Here is a 21,831-nt window from a genome sequence, read left to right as displayed (position 1 = left end):
TTTTTATACTGGGAAAAATATTTCCTTCCATTTGTGTATCTCTTATGTATGTGCCTACCCAATCTGGATAGTTGGGAAAACAAAGAGAGAATACAGTTTGTTAAGGATCCTGAAAATTTCTCAGAAAAAAAAAGTAAATTCTCTACCTTTTTTCCTTTGGCTGATCAGGCAGCAGGAAAAGATCAATTTGTATTAACAAAACTATCTCTTCTAGAAGTTGCCTGAAAGTCCCTTTGACTGTCCAGATGCCATGTCTACACTAGACAAGAAGCACAGATTCTCTTACATGAAATTGCTTTAGATACCACTTTCAGGCAGACAGAGCAGGAGCCACCATGGGAAAAATTTAGACAAAAATTTCAAGGACTCCTACCTGTTGAATAGTGGTTGAATCATTACAGGATGATTCTGTTCCAACCCAAGTCCATTAGGGGAATCCCTGACAAAAGTTGCTTTCCTTCAATAAAGACATGAGAATATTCAGAACGTGAAAATAACTTTTTTTTGCACTTTATTCTGCCACCAATTTACAAGCAACTCTATTGCCTCTTTTTGCTATGTTACTACCTGATGGCTGGGTACAAATCACTCTCTCATTTCAATATTCACTCACATTGAGAAACAAAATTTAAGCTTTCATGGGTGACCTGTATTTTCCAGAGACAGTCATCTACTTAGAAGCTCTGTTTTTCATTTCAGTGGCTTTCCTCATTTATAAGAGTACTAAGATTTATAGGTAGTAAGAATTCTCCAATGGGAAAATAAGGACAGACTTCTGGAGGAATGTTTCACCACATTAATTACATTCACGAGATTTCTCCCCAGTGTGGAATCTCTGATGTGGAACACGACTGGATCTGTATGTGAATGTCTTTCCAAACTGATTACATTCATAATGTTCCCCTTCAGAGTGGATTTCCTGATATTGTGCAAGAGTGGAGCTTCATGGGAATGTCTTTCCATATTGATTACCTTCATTAAGGTTTCTCCCCAGAGTGGATTCTCTGATGTCTTACAAGACTGGATTTGTATGCAAATGTCTTTTTACACTGATTACATTCATAAAGTTTCTCCCCAGAGTGGATGCTCTGATGTTGAGCAAGTTTGGAGCTTCCTGTGAATGTCTTTCCACATTGATTACATTCATAAGGTTTCTCCCCAGTGTGGATTCTCTGATGTATAGCAAGATTGGAGCTTCCTCTGAATGTCTTTCCACATTGATTACATTCATAAGGTTTCTCCCCAGTATGGATTCTCTGATGTATAATAAGAGCTCTGCTGTATGTGAATGTCTTTCCACATTGATTACATTGATAAGGTTTTTCTGCAGTGTGGATTCTCTGATGTGTAATAAGACCATAGCTGTATCTGAATGCCTTTCCACATTGATTACATTTAAAAGGTTTTTCCTCTGTGTGAATTCTCCGATGTTTAGCAAGGCTGGAGCTATTTACATATGCCTTTCCACATTGATTACATTCATATGGTTTCTCCCCAGTGTGAATTCTCTGATGTTGTGCAACATAGCAGCTTTCTGTGAATTTCTTCCCACATTGATTACAAACATAAGGTTTCTTCCCAGAGTGGATTTTCTGATGGTTAGCAAGATTGTACCTCTGTGTGAATGCCTTTCCACACTGATTACATATATAAGGTTTTTTCCCAGTGTGGATTCTCTGATGTTTAGCACGACTGGAACTATCTGTGAATGTCTTTCCACACTGATTACATTTATAAGGTCTTTCCCCAGTGTGGATTCTCTGATGTATAGTACGTTTGGAGCTGATTCTGAATGTCTTTCCACATTGATTACATTCATAGGGTTTCTCCCCAGTGTGGATTCTCTGATGTTTAGGAAGACTGGAACTATATTTGTATGCCTTTCCACACTGATTACATTTATAAGGTTTCTCCCCAGTGTGGATTATCTGATGTATAGCAAGTCTTGAGCTGTATTTGAATGCTTTTCCACATTGATTACATTCATAAGATTTTTCTCCAGAGTGGGTTCTCTGATGTCTAGTAAGATTGGACCTCAGTGTGAATCCTTTTCTGCCCTGATAAGCTTTCTCCTTACTGTGGATTCTCTGAAGATGAGAAAGATTGCCATTCTGCAGGAAAGACTTTTCACACTCATTATTTTTATAATATTTTTCTCCTGTGTGGATCCTCGGTGTGGATGAATTCTCACTAAAAGTATTACCACACTCAGGATACTCATGTGCTTTCTCTACAGTCTGAAGTCCTTCCACAGAAAGAGCTATCTTTGTAGAAGCCTTTTTCATTTCAGGTCTGTCCTCTCCTGAAAGAAATAAGTAGTAAAAAATACACTTTCATGGATACATATACATATTATATATATATATACACTAATGTTAAATTATTCTCTAATCTGAAATAAAAGAATGAGACAGACTTTAGAGTCAACATTGTAAAAATGGAGATTTGAACCTAGGACTTCAATCCCCAGAAGTCCTTGCTCTAGTTCCTGAGATGCTTTGTAACCTCGCCTGAATTCTCACCTGGGCCGAGAACAAATTATTATTTAAAGAGTCTCCACCTATGGCTGGGTTTCTTCCTACTTCTGCTTCCCAGCAGACGTGTCTCTCATGATGTAAGTGAAATTGAATGGGCCTCTCGGCCCAACTAGGCACGTGCTTTTTTCACTTGTATTTTCTTAAATTCTTAATCCTTAATAAACCTCATAAAATATAATACTCCTTGACAGAGAAACTAATTTTTACCTGCCACAGTTTGGCCTAAATTTTAATCTTAACAACATGAAAGGTCCTATTCCCCTTGAAAAAACAGGATCCTAGACCTTCCTCAGGAACTGAAACCCAAACACACACCCTTGCTTAAGACTACAAGTTTCATAACACTAAAGTCCTATAAAGGTCAGACAGAATAGCAAAAAAATTACAAATTGTCCTTCATGATCATAGGCCAGCAAAAACTATCTCCCCCCGCCCCCCAATGCCTTTTGTTCACAGAGCCAGGGTCTGAGCTATTTCACCCACTTTGCCAGGTTCCATCTACAAGCTAACAAGTCTTATCAAACTTGTATTCCTTGGTAATGGGTAATGGGTAGGACAAACAGCAGAATTAATCTTTTTCAAGTACCTCAGTTCAAATCTGAAGAATAATTTAATTAATTAATTTTGGAAAACTCTTATCTTTCACCTTGGAATCAACGTATTGATTCCAAAGCAGAAGAGTGGTAAGGGCTAGACAATAGGGGTCAAGTGACTTGACCAGTGTCACAGAGCTGGGAAGTGTCTGAGGCCAGAACTGAACCTAGAACCTCCCATTTCTAGGCATGGTTCTCAATTCACGGATAATTTAATCTCTGAAGAGCTTCACACACGTTGTCTCTTCACAACAAACTTTTAATGTTGTCAGGGACAATATTCTCATTACATGAATCACCTAGGTCAGAATATTAGTCATTGTTGAGTGACTGACCCAATTTCTAGCAGCTCAGACAAGATCTCGAATCCTTTAAATGGCTTCCTACTAAACTAGGTAAAAAATCTCCACTTTCAATCTCTACAATTTCAAATCTTTCTTTGTAGATATTTTAATACTGGGTATACATATACTAAATATTCCCATTATCTCATGATCTACTTTATTTGTATGCATAATGTGATTTCCCTATTGACTGCTTTCAATCTTATTTTTTCTGTTATATTATCAGACATTACATAATTTATTCCAACACTATTTATCTGAGGCATAAGAGATTATGCTCTGGTCCATTCCTTTCATCCATCCTCCTTAACTTTAATGCCATCCCACTCTTGTTCATTTTCCATTTTCCTATTCCATGAAAGGTTTCTATATAGGATTTGCAAGGCCTCTGTCCCAACACACTGGGAGCTCCGTGAAAGCAGGAGCTGTGCCTTGCATCTCTATCTTTCTAAATAAGGTTCTGACTCATTTCTAATAGGGCTTTGTCATTTTAAAAGGCTTTTTCCTCATTCCTTGTCCTGAAAATCCTCTCATTCCCTTCCACTGAGCAATTTCAAATACTGGGATAACTAGGAGAACAGGAGTTCCATCATGCCCAGGAAACAAAAATAATTTTGGCCAAATCTGGTCAGTGAACTGTGACTGTGTCCTCTATTCTCCCTTTGAAATGAATGCAGGAAATCAAACTTAAGTAGACTGAATGTGATTTGCTCATCCAGAATGGTAAGGATATTCAAATACTCTGTGCAATCCCATGACATTCCTCACCATTATGAGGGGATCAAGTACGAAATGGAAAAGATATGGTCCATCTTCACTTTTGATATTCACCATCTGGAGTTGTCTAAGGGAAGGCTGAGTAATGAGCTTCAAAACTGAATTTAGTGATACAATGAAAATTCTCTTTGATCACGAAGAGACGCCAAAGACAAATCAGTTTATTGGTTACTGCCAGCTTAATCCAGAAACTGATTTTTCTCATCAGGAACCCAACATCCCAGAATTCTACTCATCACAAAAGTTCAAAGAAAGTACTTATCCTGGATAGCCTAACCCCCCTTTTTTTACTTTCAGGATCCCCTAGTCTCAAATTCCATTAGCAGTGACTTTTTTCAGGATCATACATTGATTACTAAAAGGGAGCTGAAAGGCCATGGAATCCAACCCTTTCATTTTACAGAGCGGGGAAACAGGGCTTACTAGTTCAGTGACTCACCCGGAAAGCCACAGCTCAAAAATATCTGAAAGAGAATTCCAAGTCAGGTCTTTTTGCCCCCTAACTTAGCCCTTGCTTCAGTACAACACACAGATACTTCTTGTAATCACACCCCTTATCAACCTGCTTTCAGCTCACTCACCTGGGCCTTCTTCTGCCAGCATCCATGGTGCTTCTCCCTGCTCAAAAGAAGACATCCAATCTTCTCTGGGAACTGGAAGCCCTGAGCATGGGGAATCAGTCAGGGATGGGGATGGAGACAAAGTTGTCACCGAGTTCTCTTCAGAAAATGGGATGGAGATCCAGAATGCCTCTATTCCCAGAATCACTACTTTAGGGTCCATAAAAGCCCATGAGTGCACAGCATGCACACAACTAGAATTGCATGTGCCACGTTATCATGTAATGCAATGTCTTCTGGGAAACAGCCAATGCCTCTGGTCTCCTTTCATTCCCCACCCCCACACCCCCAATGCTGTCATGCTCCATTCTGGCAGAAAGTCTGAAATCCAAAACTGGGTAAAACAGATATTACACAAGCACCAAAGTGGACCAGTGAATAGGGATTAGGTGTGGAAACAGGTCATGGGTCAAAATCTGGCCACAGACACTTGGTCGCTCTTTGACAAGGGGCGAGTCACATAGCCCCCATCGCCTAGCCCTTATGGCATGTTATTGATTCTAATACAAAAGGTAAAGCTTCAAGGGGCCTAAAAGTGAATTATGGCAGGTCAGTCAGGAGTCTTAACAAGGACAGATAAATCAGCTTCTGAACTGTCCCCCTACCCTGCTCCACACTCTCTGAAACCTCCTTAAATCTTATGTTTTATTCATTCAGGCCTCTTTGGATGATTCTCTTAATGACAGCCCCAAAAAACCCTAGTTGGAAAATTCTCTTTATTGACCAATTTGTTATTCCTGACCAAGATAGAGGCATGCAAGCAGGGACTACAGGATAGTACGAAGGACAACCGAAACAGTTTCTGTAGTTTCCATTTATTGTGAAGGAGATCATGGAATCAGTTTGGAATCGGAAGATAGGGTTTGGGGGCATTTCTTCAGAGAACCAAACTCCTATTGCACAATGCAAAGCCCTTATATAGGAAAAGCAGGCAGCAGTAGGATCATTGTCTCTTGGACCCAGGAGACCAGAGCTTTTCTCTGCCCAGTAACTGATGAATGCTCCAGGCCATGCTCCCTGGGGAATCAAAATATTCCTCTTGATTGCTGACTCATTTACCAAGAAAAGTGGTCCTTACCGACGGAGAGCAGGTTGTGGGCATTCTCCAGCATGACCTCCTTGTACAACAACTTCTGAGGATCATCTAAGAGGCTCCATTCCTCCCGGGTGAAGTCCACAGCCACATCCTTGAAGGTCACCAATTCCTAATATCATCCAAAGACATAGGACACAGGGCTGAAAGACACTTCAGAATGACACTGAGCAGCCCCCATCCACTTGTAGCAGGGAAATGAAGCAGAGAGAAGGGATTGGCCCAAAGGCCGCCCCCATCATGAGTGTCAGAGTCAACACCAGAAACCACAGCCATTGAGAGTCCAATTGGATTCTGAGAAAAGGGTTTTATGTCATCACTTGAAATAAAGCTGGGAAATGTCTTACTGTGGAATGTGTCTCCCTAGGAATCAGGGAGAAAGCCTGGGTTCTAGCTGTGAGGTATGTGGCTCTCTTGAGGAGAAATAGAATGTGTTGTGAAATTTTGCCATCAGAACTGCTAGAAGTGACCTGTTTTTAAAAAATCCTGTGAGAAGCTGTAAGTCCAGGGTATTCTGGGGAACTATGCTGTGATCCCTTAAAAGAGAACAAAGTTCAAGAAAACATCTACTGTGTTTACTGAATAGCTGAAATACAGGCTTGTCTGGATGAAAGCATAAAGATGAATAAAGTGTAAGTATCTGGGGAGCAGCTGGGTGGCTCAGTGCATTGAGAGTCAGGCGGTCCTAGGTTCAAATCTGGCCTCAGACACTCCCCAGCTGTGTGAACCTGGGCACGTCACTGGACCCCCATTGCCTAGCTCTTACCACTCTTCTGCCCTAGAGCCAGTATACAGTATTGATTCCAAGACAAAAGATAAGGGCCAAATAAAAATTAAATAAATATCCCAAGGGACTACCACCACCAATAAATATTTAAGAAACTCCATTAAAAATTATGTGTAAAACCACAAATTCTACAGTTTAAAGTTATTTTTGTAATATGTGAATTATATATATGTGCAAATATAAATATCTTCTCCTTTGGAGTCCCTTTTGAATTTGTGTTCCTTGCATACTTTTTGGTTTTGTGGCTGTTGTTTTTTTTAATGCAATAATACTCTATATTATTCTTGCTGCCTCTCTCTCAATCTCCCCCTTTTTTTTAATAAACCCTTACTTTCCACAGTAGAAGCAATACTTGTATTGATTCCGAAGTAGAATGGTAAGGACTGGGCAATGGGAGTGAAGTGACTTGTCTCACACAGCTAGGAAGTGTCTGAGGTAAGATTTGAATCCAGGACCTCCCATCTCTAGACCTGGCCCTCAATCATCTAAGCTACCCAGATGCCCCCTCTTATTGTCTTTTATTTTCTTAATTTATTGTCTCATTTTCTTTATAGTTCTCATTTCTAATAATATAATATTGTCCAATACTTTCAAATATAACAATCTATTCCATTCATTACATTCAAATATAACAATATTCTCCAAATGTTACATGTTTTATTTCCAGTTATTTTCTCATTACAAATAAATCTACCATGAATATTTTTTATATATACAATTTGTTACCCTATCAATAATGCCCTGGATTAATCCAAGGAATAAGATGCCAAGGTCAATGACAATGAACAGCTGGATAATGCATATTCCAATCTCATTTTCTAAAACACAATTCAGTGACACTTTAACAATGTAATATCAAGCCATATAACCCTTCAGGAATGCAGGATTAACTCCATATTATGATGAGTTAAAAAAATTTTTGCAGAATATTTATGTTCTTTAAGCTGTTGTTCCATCAAAACATATGTTTGGATTATGAGTGTGTTTAGGATTAGATCCACTACTAGTATCATGCAAATCTATGAGGACTCTCCAGATACCTATTATATTTAAATACTTAATAGTTCTGTTCAACTCCTTAACAGCTTTCTTGTTTATTCTGGGGGTTAGACTTACCTAGTTCTGAGAGGGAAAAATTAAAATCCTCTGCCATTACTGGTTTTTAAAAATCTATTTCCATTTGTATCCCATTTAGTTTTTCCTTTAAAAATTTAGGTGCTACAACTGTTGATGCGTATCGGTCTAATAATGATAATGCTTCATTATCTATAGTAACCCCCCTGCTCTCCTCCCCGAAATCAATACCTTTACCTTGTTCATCCCTTTTAGTTGTATACATTTTAGCCCCAACTCTTTCACACCTTGGGACTACCATCCTTGCCTTCTCTGGATCAGCTGAAACTGTACATTCTGCACCAGCCCCATACCTTCACGCTATGTATGTCTCGCAGTTTCAGTGTTTCTTATAAACCACACATAGTTAGAGCCTGGTTTTTGATCCTTGCTGCTATCCATTTTCTTCCCGAGGGTGAATTCATCCCATTTAAACTAAAGGAAATTGTCCTAGTCATACATTTTCATGCACTCCATTCCTCTTCACTGTTTGTCCCTGTCTTCTTTTCTTTCTAACATATCCCTCCTCAGAAGTCCAATTTCCTTTGATTTAATGTCTCCAATTCATACCCCTTCCCCATGACCCTCCTTTAACTCTCCCGGTTTCAACTTTGTTCAAAAGGTTCATCACTCGTCACCTCCATCTTATCTTTTCATCCTCTACTTTTTATTATGGGTTAGATTCTGAAAATCCCTTCTCTAGCTTCTCCTACCCTTATGTCCTCACTTTAGCCCCCTGCCTCTTACTTTGTAATCTCCACTAGGAATCCCATCCTTCTCTGCCTTTTCCTATCCCTTTGCCCTCCTTTCTCCTAGACCACCTTTCCTGCTCTTATTCCCTCAGTACCGCAGGAGGTTCCCTTTCTCTCCTTTATTACATCCCCCTTCCCTCCTATTTCTCTGTATGTTAAGAATAATTTTTTCGCCTTTTATTTACCTTTGTTCTTTTCTCTTTATTCCAGGTTTGAGGAGAGAAGGCCTCCAACACCAGCAGCCCTCCCCAAGTGCACTCCTCTGAGGGAGCTCCTCTGCTCATTTCTCCTCCATATACCATAGAGTCCTTCTGCTCTACTTCTTCCAGGCCTAATTCCACTAACATTTCTTTGCATTCCATTCCATTCCATTCCATTCCCCAGCCCTCCATTCTTTCATCCATGCACATATACCTAGACAACTGTGAACTTTAGATTTACTCCACCCTGCTTAGTCTAAAAAAACAGGAATGTCTACACCCCTACCTTATGGATAAAGTATTTAGAAGGATGGCCTATGACAGACATGTCCTAGCAAATGACAAATCAGAAACAACTGACAGACCCCTGGGCTGTCCTAAGTCAAGCTTAAGCTACCATTGGTACATGTGAGGCACAAGAAAGTGATGTAAAAACAGTCTATATATTTTGCATCACTTCCTCTCTCGGCCTCTTTTCGTGGAGAGGTGGCTCTGGCAGCAGCGTGCCGAGCGTCTTGGCATCTTGGTGTGGTGGAAGCTACTGTCCGGGTTTAGTGGTGAGAGTCCTTGATACACTACTGGGAGAAGCTTAGTAACCTAGTTCAGGTGAGGTGTCTTCTCTAAGCTTTCTCGGAGTTTAGGCTGATTCTTTTCTCCTTTACCTTCCAAAACACTATCCTCAAGCCTCTAATCTTCTGAAGAGACCTCGTGGCAGAGGTCTTTGAACGACCCCTGGCACAGTCTAGGCGGGAGAAATCCTATATCCTTTCCCTCTCTCTTCTTAATTCCTTCCCTCTATATTAATTAAACCACCATAAAATTTCCAAACTGACTTGAATATTTTATTTGGGATTTTCCCTGGCGACCAATTAAATTTAGATTAAGTCACAACCCAAAAATTTCCCCTTACACAACAAAGCCATTCCCAGCAGCTAAACATAACATTTTCTCATAAAGGAATCAAACACTATGACCTTTGGGGCTGCTAATGATGAGTCTTTCATTGCCTTCGTATATTTCTTATATATGAAATCTGTTGAGTTCTGCATTTTTCTCCAGGAATAGGTGAAACTGCCTTTGTTAATTAAATATCCATTTTTTATCTTTTATACATATGCACATTTTTGCTGGATTATTCTTGTTGGATCATTCTCATTATTCTTGATTAGAAGCCCTGTATTTTTGCTCTACAAAAAGCCATATTCCATGTCCTGCATCCTTTTAGAGTGGTGGCTGTTATGGGTTTTATTCTTCTAACTGTGTTTAAGTTCCATTTTTCTTATTGCTCGCAGTATTTTCTCCTTAACTTGGGAGCTAAAGAACTCATCAATGATGTGCCTCCTCATTTTCATCTCTGGGTCTCTTTGAGGTGCTGGTGGTGATAGGTGAATTCTTTCAGCATCTACTTTACCCTCTGATTCTAGAATTTCTGAGCAGAACACATTGGGGTCAGATACATTTCAGATGTTTCAATTTTGCCCATCAGTGTCCTGTGAATCTTATCGAAATCTGTGACTTTCTTCATACAAGAACAGGAGTAGATTTTGTTTTATGATGTTCCAGTAGAAAAATTCCCATGTATAATTTCAATTAAGTAATTAATAATAAAAAAAAAACCCAACCTTAAAGTATACATGAAATTTTTATCTACACTATACAACATATTTTATATGCCTATGTATCCATAATAATAAAAATCATAGTATTAAAAAATACAAGAGAATCAGATCACATCATTCTCATAGAAATGGGTAAGAGATTTATTAGTTATTATCTCCAAAAGGAGGGGAGACAGAAGCAGTTGGAGAACTCTGATTACTTGAAACTGAAAAGTTATTACACAAAGAACATCAATGCCCCTTTAATAAGAAAGTAATTGGTAGAAATGGGGGAGAAAAAAACAAAATTTGGGGACATCAGATTTCTCTAAGTGGGGTATAGTATTCAAGTCAATGAATAAAGCTCAGATCAATAGCCATTCTTCAACAAATAATCAAAGGAGATGAATAAAGAAGTCTCAAAAAGAACTGTCAAGTATTGATGGTCCCAAGAAAAATGATCCACATCACTGACTTGAGAAATGCAAACCAAATCAACCCTGCAATGGGCAAAAATAACAAAAATTGGCACTATTCCATGTTGAAGGAGCTGTGAGAAGATGGGTACAGGACTGCAATGTGGGTGGAGCTAAAAGATGGTAGAAGATCATAAAGATCCAAGTTCAAGCCAGCCACAGACATTTACTAGCTCTGTGTTCCTGGAAAGTCTGTTTGCCTCGGTTTCCCGAAGTATGGTAAAAATAGCAATCTGCTAAGGCTGCTGTGAAGATTGTAGAAAACTGATTTTGAAAGAATGTAAGTCACTCCATTTTTCCTGTGGACATCTAAGTATTGTAGTTAATAAGAGTGCCAAGCTTAGAGGCAAGAAGACACACCTGCTCTAATAAATGGATAGTTGTAATAAAGGAGATACTAGAGATAGAGAGATACTACCAGACGGTGTCTATTGATCACTACTAGATGGCTAATAGATCTATACTAGATGGCTTCTAGATCTAGATTTTGCTTACCCTCCTCCCTCAAATGCCATCCGTTTTTCCATCCTCTCCCTCCTGCCTCCCTTCCCCTCCCCCCTCTTAGTTAGCCACCTTCTATGTAACTCAAGGTGAAACTATGAGGTTTAGAGAAGATACTTTTTCTCCCTTTCTCAAGTAAGGAGGTTTATTGAGGAAGATAGGACAAGGATAGAGAATGAGGTAAGACGGATGGGGTTTCCCTAATCTATACAAGAGCCTTGGTTTTGAGGATATTAGAGAAATGGCAGTTCTGTCACCACTGACACACAAAGTCTAACAGGGAGATATAAGGACAATTATTTTCTTCTTTCCTCTTTTCCAAACAGCCAGATAATCTCAGCTTAATTAATTCAAGTCCAGAGACACAATTAGCAATTCAGGTTCAGCCACTACCCTCAGCCACACAAAACCTTCTTCTTCCCTCCTCTCTCAGAAGCCAAGAGTGTAGTTCAGTTCAGCTGTAGGGTTAGCTTCCAACTGTCTTTTCCCGGGAACATTTGACATGGAACGTTACCTTTTGATTGACAGATGATATCCTTCACATGCACTACAGATTCTCTCTTTTACAATTACTCCCGTTTTTGTCTTAATTTTGCAACCAGCAAAATTCCAATGATACTTACCTCTTAGTTATATATCAAGCTATTTATTCTTCACTCTGTATTATCTTAAATCCTACCTTTACCTTCCCAAAATAACAAAAATCTTCACTTATCTTAGCTATTCTTGTCTCCTTAGATCTATGCTAAGAATCGGTATAGAAAATGGTTTAGGTAACAGGGATTTACATGACCATGGTTTTTACATAATAACAAATCATGTAACAATTTTCAAACCATTCCAACAATTTCCATAACATTTTTGAACATGCAACTGTCCTATTTCCTAAAGTCTATAAATTCAACTAAGAAAATTTCCTATCACTAATAAATGCTAACCTACAATTATGATGCAATCTACTTCTATACTTCAGTGGTTCTATTATCTGTCTCTACTTCCCTAAGACTTGAATAAATTCCCTAAGCTGTCGCTAATGGTATTAATTAGAATATTAAGAAATTTTCCTAACATAGTTAGCATGTTAGTAAATTAGTATTTACATGTGTATATGGGTTGTGTCTATATTACAGATTTACTCATGTACATCATTCTACATTTCTGTGCAAACTCATGCAGATAAGAAATATCTTATTCAGTATGAATTTTCCACAGAAATTTTTATCAGTGTGTCTCCTGTTTTGCAACTATGCGTGTTGTATACTTACCCATTCCATGAAATACCTTCCTTTTCTATGTAGGATGTGCATGAATATATGTGATGCTAACATGTATGATGCATTCTTACACATCCTCATGATCAAAAATTCCAAAATTTCAAAGTCCTTCCATGTCCTTTTATGTTGATTGTATAACTCTGTCTTCATCTCTAGTCCTTCATCTGGTCAGCATGCCAGTCTCCTGTATTCTATCACTTTTGAATGAAGACTTGTGTTCTTCCATTCCAGAACAAACTCAGGAACAAACACGAACATGCATGTGTTTAAGGTTTTTACACGTGAGTGTCTGTAAGATTGAAATTTACATTTGCATGGAAGTAAGCTGAGATCTACATGAATGCTTGTCAGAATTCATTAGTAAATCTTCATGTGTGCAAGTAAGCATTACGTGTGTATATCTTCATACATGGGAGTAAGATTTGCATATGTACATCATCATACATGAAAGTAAGCTGTACATGTGTTCTTTATGAGTGGAAGTAAACCTTTGGATATGTAAATCTTCATGGGTGGGTGTGAACATTGTGCATAAGGTAAGTTTGCTTATCTTTTTGATGTTTGGCTTTTCCACAAAGAGATTTATTGTATGGTTATTGTAATTATTTCTTGGAGATAAAATTTAGAGAATTATGTATTCATTTGAAATAACATTGTTTCTTTCTGTTCTGTTATTCTGGCTGGCAGAGACTTTGTATATAATATATAGAGAGGCTTTTATATGGCTGCTAAGCTCTCAAATGCATTTTTCTTTTTATTGTGCTGGCTTTTCTTTCTGGAACCATACTATTTGCTTTAGGGGTGCTTTCCTGTTGTTACCTTAACATGTGCAATGCTCTCTTGTCTGTACTCTGTTGATAAGTACTCTCATGTGCTTTCCTTTGTTCTCATTAGGCTTTCATTCTGTGAATTTTAAAAGTCTCCATCTTGGTCTAGCACCCAAAAATTGTGCACACCCACACTAAACGGGCATGTGCTAGTCAATGACAAATCAGAAATAACTAACTTCCCACCTGGGCTGTCCTAAGCCAAGCTAGAGCCAACCATTGGCACTTGTGAGACACAGGAAGTGAGGTAAGGAACAGCCTCTGGAATTCGCTCACTTGCTGTGGAGAGAGTGAGACGCCAGTTGGTGTTAGGAGGTTGGAGAGAGAGGACGCCCGCAGATAGCTTTCCTTCAGATCACTCACTTGAGTCATTGTTCATTCCTTTGCTACCCACTACCAGTTGTATTTTTTGATCAGTTAATTCTTTTAGATTTAATTCATTTCCTATGAAATCTACATTTGAGGTTATATTCTCTACTACATTGGAACATGAATCTAAATCATAGCTGTTGCTTAGGCCAGATTCCCCTCTGCCACTTAGAATGTCGGCTTCAAGAATGCCTTTTGAATCCCTGGCAGTTACTAAGACTACCATTCCATCCCCCTTTTCAAATTTAACGATTATGTCACCTCCATTACTTTGAATAGGGTTTTTGTTTTCAAAAGTAATTTCAGCTCCATTTTCACTTAATTCTGTCTTATCTAAATCACTCACTGCAGGATGGAAGGTGTCAGCTTCTGGATTCACATTAGATGTCTTTTCTAAGGGTACATGCGCCATAAAGCTATTGTACAAATTAATCAAATTTGGTGGGATTTCCTGCAATTTTGTGAATGATTTGAAAGTATTTTATTCTTTAGCAACAATAGCCTTTACGAAACTGAAATCATATGTCTCTGTAGCTGTCACAAACTTCTGCTTGAGTTCTTGTGGCTTTTTCTTTCTTTCTCTTTTGCACAATTCAATCCCATTGCGCACTCTACACAGGAAAAAGTTTTCTAATAAAGATTTTATTTCATTTAAACTTTTTTCCTGTGTGGTTACTGTGCAGCTCTTTGCAAAGTCTCTTATCTCAGTTACTATTTGAGATGTTATTTCCTTTATTTCAACATCAATTTCTTTAATCTCTCTCTGCCTTTTTCTTGATTTACTGCAATGGCTATCACTCACAAAAGCACTTTCTTACACTGAATTTTCATTTTTTCTCTTCTTTTGTCTACTATTTCCAGCAGCCTCTTTCCCCCATCTCTTCTATCTCCATTTGTCACACTACATATCTTACAGGCCTGGCTTCATAATTCTTTCCCAACCATATCTGAGTACTTAGCTTTGGCTACAGAGTTTATGGCTTTTTGCATCTCATGCAAATCATTTGCTTGCTTTGAGGATTTTAACATGAAATGAGAACAACAAGTGGACTTTTTGTACTTAGTTTGTGAATTTTGTGTGTTCTTGCTGTTATTGACTTCATATTTCTTCTTTAAAAAACAATTTTTAATCAAGTGGCCTTTCTTGTGGCAAAAGAAACATTCTCTAGTCTCTTTCTGCACTGGCTTTACTTTGTAACTAGGTCTTGTGTAACTAGATTTTGTGAAAGCCTTAATCGTGTTGAGTCCCTTGATCTCTTCTATCTCCTTTTCTTTCAGATTTTTCTCTGTCATTTCTAATTTGTCTTTTAGATCTTGGACTTGTTTGTTTTGTTCTGACTGATTATCAAACACGTAACTTGGTGTGTCATGCAATTCTATCAGGCTAACCGAGTCATACTTAGGGAAATAGTGCTTGAAGAAATGTTTTAAATTAGGTGTGCAACCCCTCAAAAATTGCCTACAGACATGGCTTGAAGATTCTTCATTATTTGTTTCTAGACCTAAGATTGATTCTGCCATCTCTGATAAACAGTCAATATATGAGGCAGGATGTTCCCTTTCGTTCTATACAATTTTATCAAGCCTAGCCCAAGCAACTGGTTTTGAGCAGCATTGTTTTATCACCTGTAGTAAATCTTCCCTGCATTTCCTCAGGTAGGATATGCTGGTAGGCTTTGCAAAGTCCAGATCTTCCCTTTGCTCCACAGTGGGCCAACTAGCAAGGCTACTATCAGATTATCAGATGTTGTCTTTTCTAGGAATTGTCTTTGTTCATGGGGGCTGGACAGTTCGGATAGCAGGAACTCTACATCCTCAAAATCAGGATCAAAAATCCTAAAATCACGTTTCAGTTCCTTTTGAGATCAGAATGATTGTTCTTTCTATTCGAGGAAATGTCTTTTTAGAGATTCAAGTTCCTATGAGGTGAATTGTCTATGGATTTTGGACTGTAGCACATTAGCAGTAGTGGATAGCTGGGTGACCTCTTTTAATGGACAGATTTTTTCTAGTTCACTAGCAGACACAGTGTTCTTGTCACCTTCATTTCCCTTATCAGTGACTTTAGCTGTCTTTTCTTCAGATGCACTGTCTGCCTATCCATTGTCGTTGCTCATAACCTGATCTAGCCCTTTTTCCTTAATCAATTCCTCAAACAAGGTCTTAATGATGCTTTCTAGGTTGTTATCAATAGCCAGTGTCTTTTCTGTCTTTAGGGGAATCACCAGGGGGACAATTTCTGCTCTGATGACAGCACAGTCAAGGACAAGAGCTGAGGAAGCTGCCAGAGCTCTGATTCAGGCCTATCCTCACCAGACTCCAGTGGGAAGGGGTCTTCCTGAACCTTCAGGCACCACAGGGAGAACTTGGTCCAAAGAAACAAAGGGGAGGGAGGGAGAGAAATTGGGCATAGTGGGGACAGGGGGATACTAGGCAAGCAAAAAAAGAACAAAGAAATGATCCCTCCATCCACTCCAATGAGTGAAGTGTCTGTCCTTGTCAGTCAGGTGTAATGAAACCAAATTATGGTGGGGTGGGGTGGGGCAATTTGGGGGAGGGGGAGGGAATGTTTATCAGTTTCAAAGAAAAGTGAGCAGGGCAGTGTTGTTATTGGTCTACTCAACTTTATGCCTATTTTTGTAAAGAAACGATCCACCCCTACGGTACTGCTGACTTCTGGACAATCTTCTGAGTTTACAGAAATGGCCTGATGGGCTGATGTTGGTCAAGTGTGTGGGCAGACTGCACTTACCAGGGAGGAGGTTCTGGGCTTCCCAGGGGCCATTCTGCCTGCCTCTTCTTGGGCCAGACCTTGGTCCTCAGCAGACTGAGCTAGGAAGGAGCAGGATCCCAGAAGGGGCAAAGATGCCTTTCCTTCCTCTTCCAGGATAGGAGCTGAGCCTGCAGGGATTTACAGAGGGTGAAGCCCCACAGGAGTTACCCAGGACCCTGTCCTGCTCTCAGGGGAGTGGGAGAACTAATTTGATCCCTACCCCATGAGAACAGAGCCCTGGCCATCCTCAATCACTGATTTTATCCCACCAATTTATAAATCATGGCATTAAGTTTCATGTCATTTCCTCCTGGATGAAGAGCCTTTTTCACTTAGTGAATTAAGAACAATCAGCTGACTCTGATAACATAAGACAATGAGGAGTAACTAGACTAGGCTAGAAGTCTCGTCTGTCCCTACCTGTCAGGCTCTGGAGCTTCTGAGGATATGGCCCTGCTTTTGACCATCCATTCCTCATGGCACAGTAACTCACAAGGTGAGGTACAATGCTCATTGCCATTTTAGGAGCCCCTGTCACAAGATCCTTCACTGGCTGCTCACCCTTAGAAAAGTAGGAAGACTGGGAACCGAGGTCAAATTAGTAGTGCAGAGCACCCTGGGCAGCTTCTGGAAGAGTTTGGGCTTCCAGTCTCTAAAGGGAAACTGGAGACCTGAAGCTAAATGTCAGGGACACAAGCCCAGGAGTTTGGGTTCCTTCCCCCAAGGTGGGGTTGTGGGTAAGAAGATGGAACTGACAGAGTGGAGGTAGGTCTGGAGGCTGGAAAATGGAATCTGAGAGCAGGAACCCTGGAAGAAACAGGACTCCTGGATCCCTCTGGACAGTCTGTGTGACCAGGGTAATTGTGGAGATGGGGACAACTCTGGGAAGTAATTAGAAAGCAGATACCTGGGGGTGAGAAGCTTGTCTGGGAGGGAGCCATCCTCCTGGAACACCAGGACCTCCAAAGTGATCCCTAACTAATGCCTCTGTATTTCCACTCAGCCCACTTGCTTCAGTCAGGATCAGAGGGCCTCCCCTACCCACCCCCACAGGTGCCCTGAGGCAGACACACCCTAGCCCTTTGCTCCTGTCCTCCAAGTAGACTCTGAGCAGAAAATCTCTGCTTGTCTTTCTCCTTTCCCCAAGGGCTTAGAAAGATCTGCTGGCAGCAAATAGCTCTGGGGAAAATGGGGGTTCTGCCTCCCTTTGTAACTGGAAATCCACAGCTCTTTGGCCTCAGTTTCTCCTGATCTCCAGGACACTGTGGGTTCCTTTCCAGTCAGATGAGTTCTCCCCAGGGAATTCCTGGGAGCTTTAGGGGTCAGAGAGGTTCCTCCCAGTGGTGAGCCCCAGACAGCCTGCAGGGACAGTGCATCCAGTAAATGTTAGCACAAGTGAAAGACCACTGCACCCAGGAAGCCAGCAGCAGGGTGGAAGCACCTTCAGTAGGCCCAGCTGGGCTCAGGATTCCAGGACAAAAAAGACCCTAAGGAGGAGACAACAGGTCAGGGAGGAACTTCCTGGAACAAGAGCTGACATTTATAGATCACTTTCAGCTTTGCAAATCTGTTTTGTTTTTAAAATAACCCTGATCTTCAGTCTTAGAATCTCTGTATCCCTGTGGGGATTGGGGATGGGGGGTGGGAGGGGAAAGCTAGGCAACTGGGGAAGAGTGACACATCTGATGAGCTCCAAGGTTGCAAGGGTAGGGAATGTCCAGAGAGGTCACAAGAGCAGTTCCAACATGGGGGAGCTCTGGGATGGGGCTGCCAGGTGTCAACATGGAATCTAGAAACCCCAAACTTGTAGCCTAGTAAAATCTGATGAGCCCCAAGTTTAATGGATCCTAAGGTAAAAGACAATCCCTGTCAGGTGGAACCAAGTGACTCTTCTTGTCTCCAGAAGCCTCTCCCACTGTATCACAAAGGGGTCCATTATTTAGTCTGAAACTGCTAGCCAGAGATTCCCCTCAGGGTGGATTCTCATGGGAACAGGGAACAAGGACAAGTTTTGGGGTCTCCAACTTACAAGCTGGTCCTAAAACTTGGGATTCATCAGGTCTTACTAGGCTACAAGTTTGGGGTTTCTAGATTCCATGTTGACACAGGGAAAACCAGAAGTCTGAGGCTCAGAGACATGATGCTGACTGGGACTGTGCTGCCTGACAGGAGGTCGGAGGGCTGGGAAAGAAGTGGAGCAGAGGCGGGGGGGGGGGGGGGGGGGAGCTAGGATGCTGGATCCAACAGGTCTGGGAAAATGGCACCTTGTAGTCAGGACGTTTCACAGGAAATAACTCAGGAGTCCCAGGGAAACTTTCCCCACGAGTAAAGGAGCCTGATGGGTTCATAGCAACTAAAATTCACAGGGTTGCCATGGAGGCACGGCTTAGTTGTTGGGTTCTGCTCTTGTGGTAAATCATTTCCAGCCCCCATCATAACTTTGGGGTGAGCCCCAAGATAGCACAGGCAGGAAGGAGTTGGTCCCGGCCCAAAAGCCCTACAAAAAGGAGACCCGAAGCTCTCCGCCGTCCAGGGGGTCCACTTTGCCTGGGGCTCGGAGCGATAACCCAGAGACAGGGAAAATGCACCCTGCCCTCCTCCTCTCCTACCTACCTGCTCCCCATCCCATCCTCCCCTCCCCCACAAGCCATGCCCTCAGCCTCTAGACCCCGTTCACCTTTTCCCTCTAGCCTCCTCGTGAATGGCGGCCCTTCCCAGCCCCCCTAATTCCACCACTTCATAAAGCAATTCATTACCCGTTCACTTAGTCCGTGAGCAAGTTCCTCTCTGGCCGGCTAATGCGCGAAGCTGCTCAAATCTTTGGAAGTGTTGCCGGAGCAGGGGACAGAAGTTGCTCTCGACTTCCCGTTTCCCAGAAGCCCCTGCTCTGTTCCACCCCTGGAGGCTGACCCTATTCCCTCTTCCTTCCCAGCCTGCCTGGCTGATTGGCAACTGGCTCCGCCCCCTCCTCTGGACTCTCTCATCACCACCCCTCCCCTTCCCATCCTGCTTGGGAGTCTCTTAGGAAATGGAGTTCCCACCCGGGACTTCTAGTTATTGCACTTTCCCCTAATATCTTTATAATCCAACCCTGACCACACGACCTGTTTGGGATTTCAGCAGCACTGCACGTGGCCTTCCCCTCCTCAGCTCACTCTTCTCATAGAGAATGGGGAGCAGGGAAGGCTATTATCAACATCCTGTCAGGTGGGACAGGAACACCACAACAGGGCTACCTAGTCCCTATAGAGTGCTGGGCTTGGCCCCACGTCCGCCCAAACAAGGCTGGTCCACGGACGTTTTTTCCTCCAGTTACTAACCGTCTGCCACAGCTCCTAGACAAGGACCATGGCAAACGCCATCCTTTGTAGGGCCATTCCCATCTTTCCCACTGCCAGCTGCAAAGTTAAAGGTAACAGACCTGTTCAGTTTTAATCCTTTAGTTAATCACTTTTAATCCTCTTAAATATCTCCACACCAGGGGAAATTACACACATGCTCAGGCCATCAAAACTGGCCTGAAGAAATCATAGAAATAATCACCGATTTCTTTGAAGAGAATGACAATGAGGAGTCAGCAAATCAAAATCCCATATCAACAAAATAGAAGAAAAGGAGATCCAGGAATTGGGAATGCAACTAAAAAACAAAACAAAACAAAACTAGAAAAGGAACAACTTAAAAATCCATAGATAAAGATGAAATTGGAAGTCATAAAAATTAAAGAAGACATTTTTTAAAATTGACAGTGATAGAACTATTGAACTAATGAATTATTGGGGGGGGGCAAATGGAATAGATAAAGTATTGGTTAATTTAACAAAAAAAAAAAAGGAAGAGAATCAAATTACCAGTATCTAATGAAAAGGGTGATTTCACCTCTAATGAAGAAGAAATTAAGGTAATTATTTGGAGCTATTTTCCCCAATTATATGGCAATAAATATGACAATCTAGGTGAAATGGATTAATATTTGCAAAGACATAAATTGCCTAGATTAACAAAAGAGGCAATAAAATAATTAAATAATTCCATATCAGAAAAAGAAATTGAACAAGCCATCAATGAAAAAATTCCAAGAGACAGATGGATTTACAAAAGAATCCTATAAAAACATCAAAAGAGACAACTAATCCTAGTACCACACAAACTATTTGACAAAATAAGCCAAGAAAGTACTCTTACCAAATTCTTTTCATGAAAGAAATATGGCACTGATACCTAAGCCAGGTAGACTAAAATCATAGAAAATTAGAGACCAAGCTCCTTAATGAACACAGATACAAAAATCTTAAATAACATACTAGCAAAGAGACTATAGCAACTTATCTCAAGGATTATTCACTATGACCAGGTGGGATTTATTGTTTTTTATTTTTATTTTATTTTTTTATTCTTTGACTTTTTAAACATTATTTTATTTGGTTATTTACAAACATTATTCATTGGACACAATGATCATTATCTTTTCCTCCCCCCACCCCTCTCCCACCACTTCTCCCATAGCCGGTGCATAATTCCACTGGGTTTCACGGGTGTTCTTGGTTGGAACCCATTTCCATGTTGGTATTTGCATTAGTGTTCATTTAGAGTCTCTCCTCAGTCATTCCCTCTCAGTCCCTGTAGTCAAGCAGTTGCTTATCATCGGTGTTTTTACTCCCACAGTTTATCCTCTGCTTGGGGATAGTGTTTTTTAGATCCCTGCAGATTGTTCAGAGACATTACATTTTCCCTAGTGGAGGAGTCCATTACCTTCCATTGTATCACAGTGTTCAGTCTCTGTGTACAATGTTTTCCTGGTTCTGCTACTTTTGCTCTGAATCACTTCCTGGAGGTTGTTCCAGTCTCCGTGGAATTCCTCTACTTTATTATTGCTTTTAGCACAATAGTATTCCATCACCAACATAGACCACAATTTGTTCAGCCATTCCCCAATTGAAGGGCATCCCCTCATTTTCCAATTTTTGGCCACCACAAAGAGTGCAGCTATGAATATTCTTGTACAAGTCTTTTTCCTTATTATCTCTTTGGGGTACCAACCCAGCAGTGCTATGGCTGGATCAAAGAGCAGACAATTGTCCTTTGGGCATAGTTCCAAATTACCCTCCAGAATGGTTGGATCAGTTCACAACTCCACCAGTAATGAATTAATGTCCCTACTTTGCCACATCCCCTCCAGCATTCATTGCTTTCCATA

At 40.7% G+C, this 21,831-nt stretch overlaps 1 protein-coding gene across 5 annotated transcripts; it reads right to left on the bottom strand.

Moving 5' to 3' along the window:
- Window positions 1–488: 488 nt before the first annotated feature.
- LOC100022442 (zinc finger protein 501-like) lies at window positions 489–19,569 on the bottom strand. 5 transcript variants are annotated; one of them, XM_056796412.1, is made up of 6 exons: window positions 19,391–19,569; window positions 17,708–18,121; window positions 16,614–16,762; window positions 5,950–6,076; window positions 4,833–4,913; window positions 489–2,302 (listed from the first exon to the last, which is right to left on the bottom strand). In XM_056796412.1, exons 3-6 carry the CDS (start codon window positions 16,644–16,646, stop codon window positions 978–980), a joined length of 1,566 nt encoding a protein of 521 aa, XP_056652390.1. In that variant the 5' UTR covers window positions 16,647–16,762; window positions 17,708–18,121; window positions 19,391–19,569; the 3' UTR covers window positions 489–977. The 5 variants fall into 5 exon arrangements, with proteins under 5 accessions (XP_056652390.1, XP_056652387.1, XP_056652388.1 ...); XM_056796409.1 differs by having other exon boundaries at window positions 17,542–17,993; window positions 19,391–19,567; XM_056796410.1 differs by lacking the exon at window positions 4,833–4,913 and having other exon boundaries at window positions 17,542–17,993; window positions 19,391–19,567.
- Between the last annotated feature and the right edge of the window lie 2,262 nt (window positions 19,570–21,831).

Source organism: Monodelphis domestica, chromosome 4, assembly GCF_027887165.1.
Source record: "Monodelphis domestica isolate mMonDom1 chromosome 4, mMonDom1.pri, whole genome shotgun sequence".
Lineage (NCBI taxonomy): Eukaryota > Metazoa > Chordata > Mammalia > Didelphimorphia > Didelphidae > Monodelphis > Monodelphis domestica.
The sequence above is the reverse complement of the archived record's forward strand: the minus strand, read 5'-3'. Positions and strand labels throughout refer to the sequence as shown.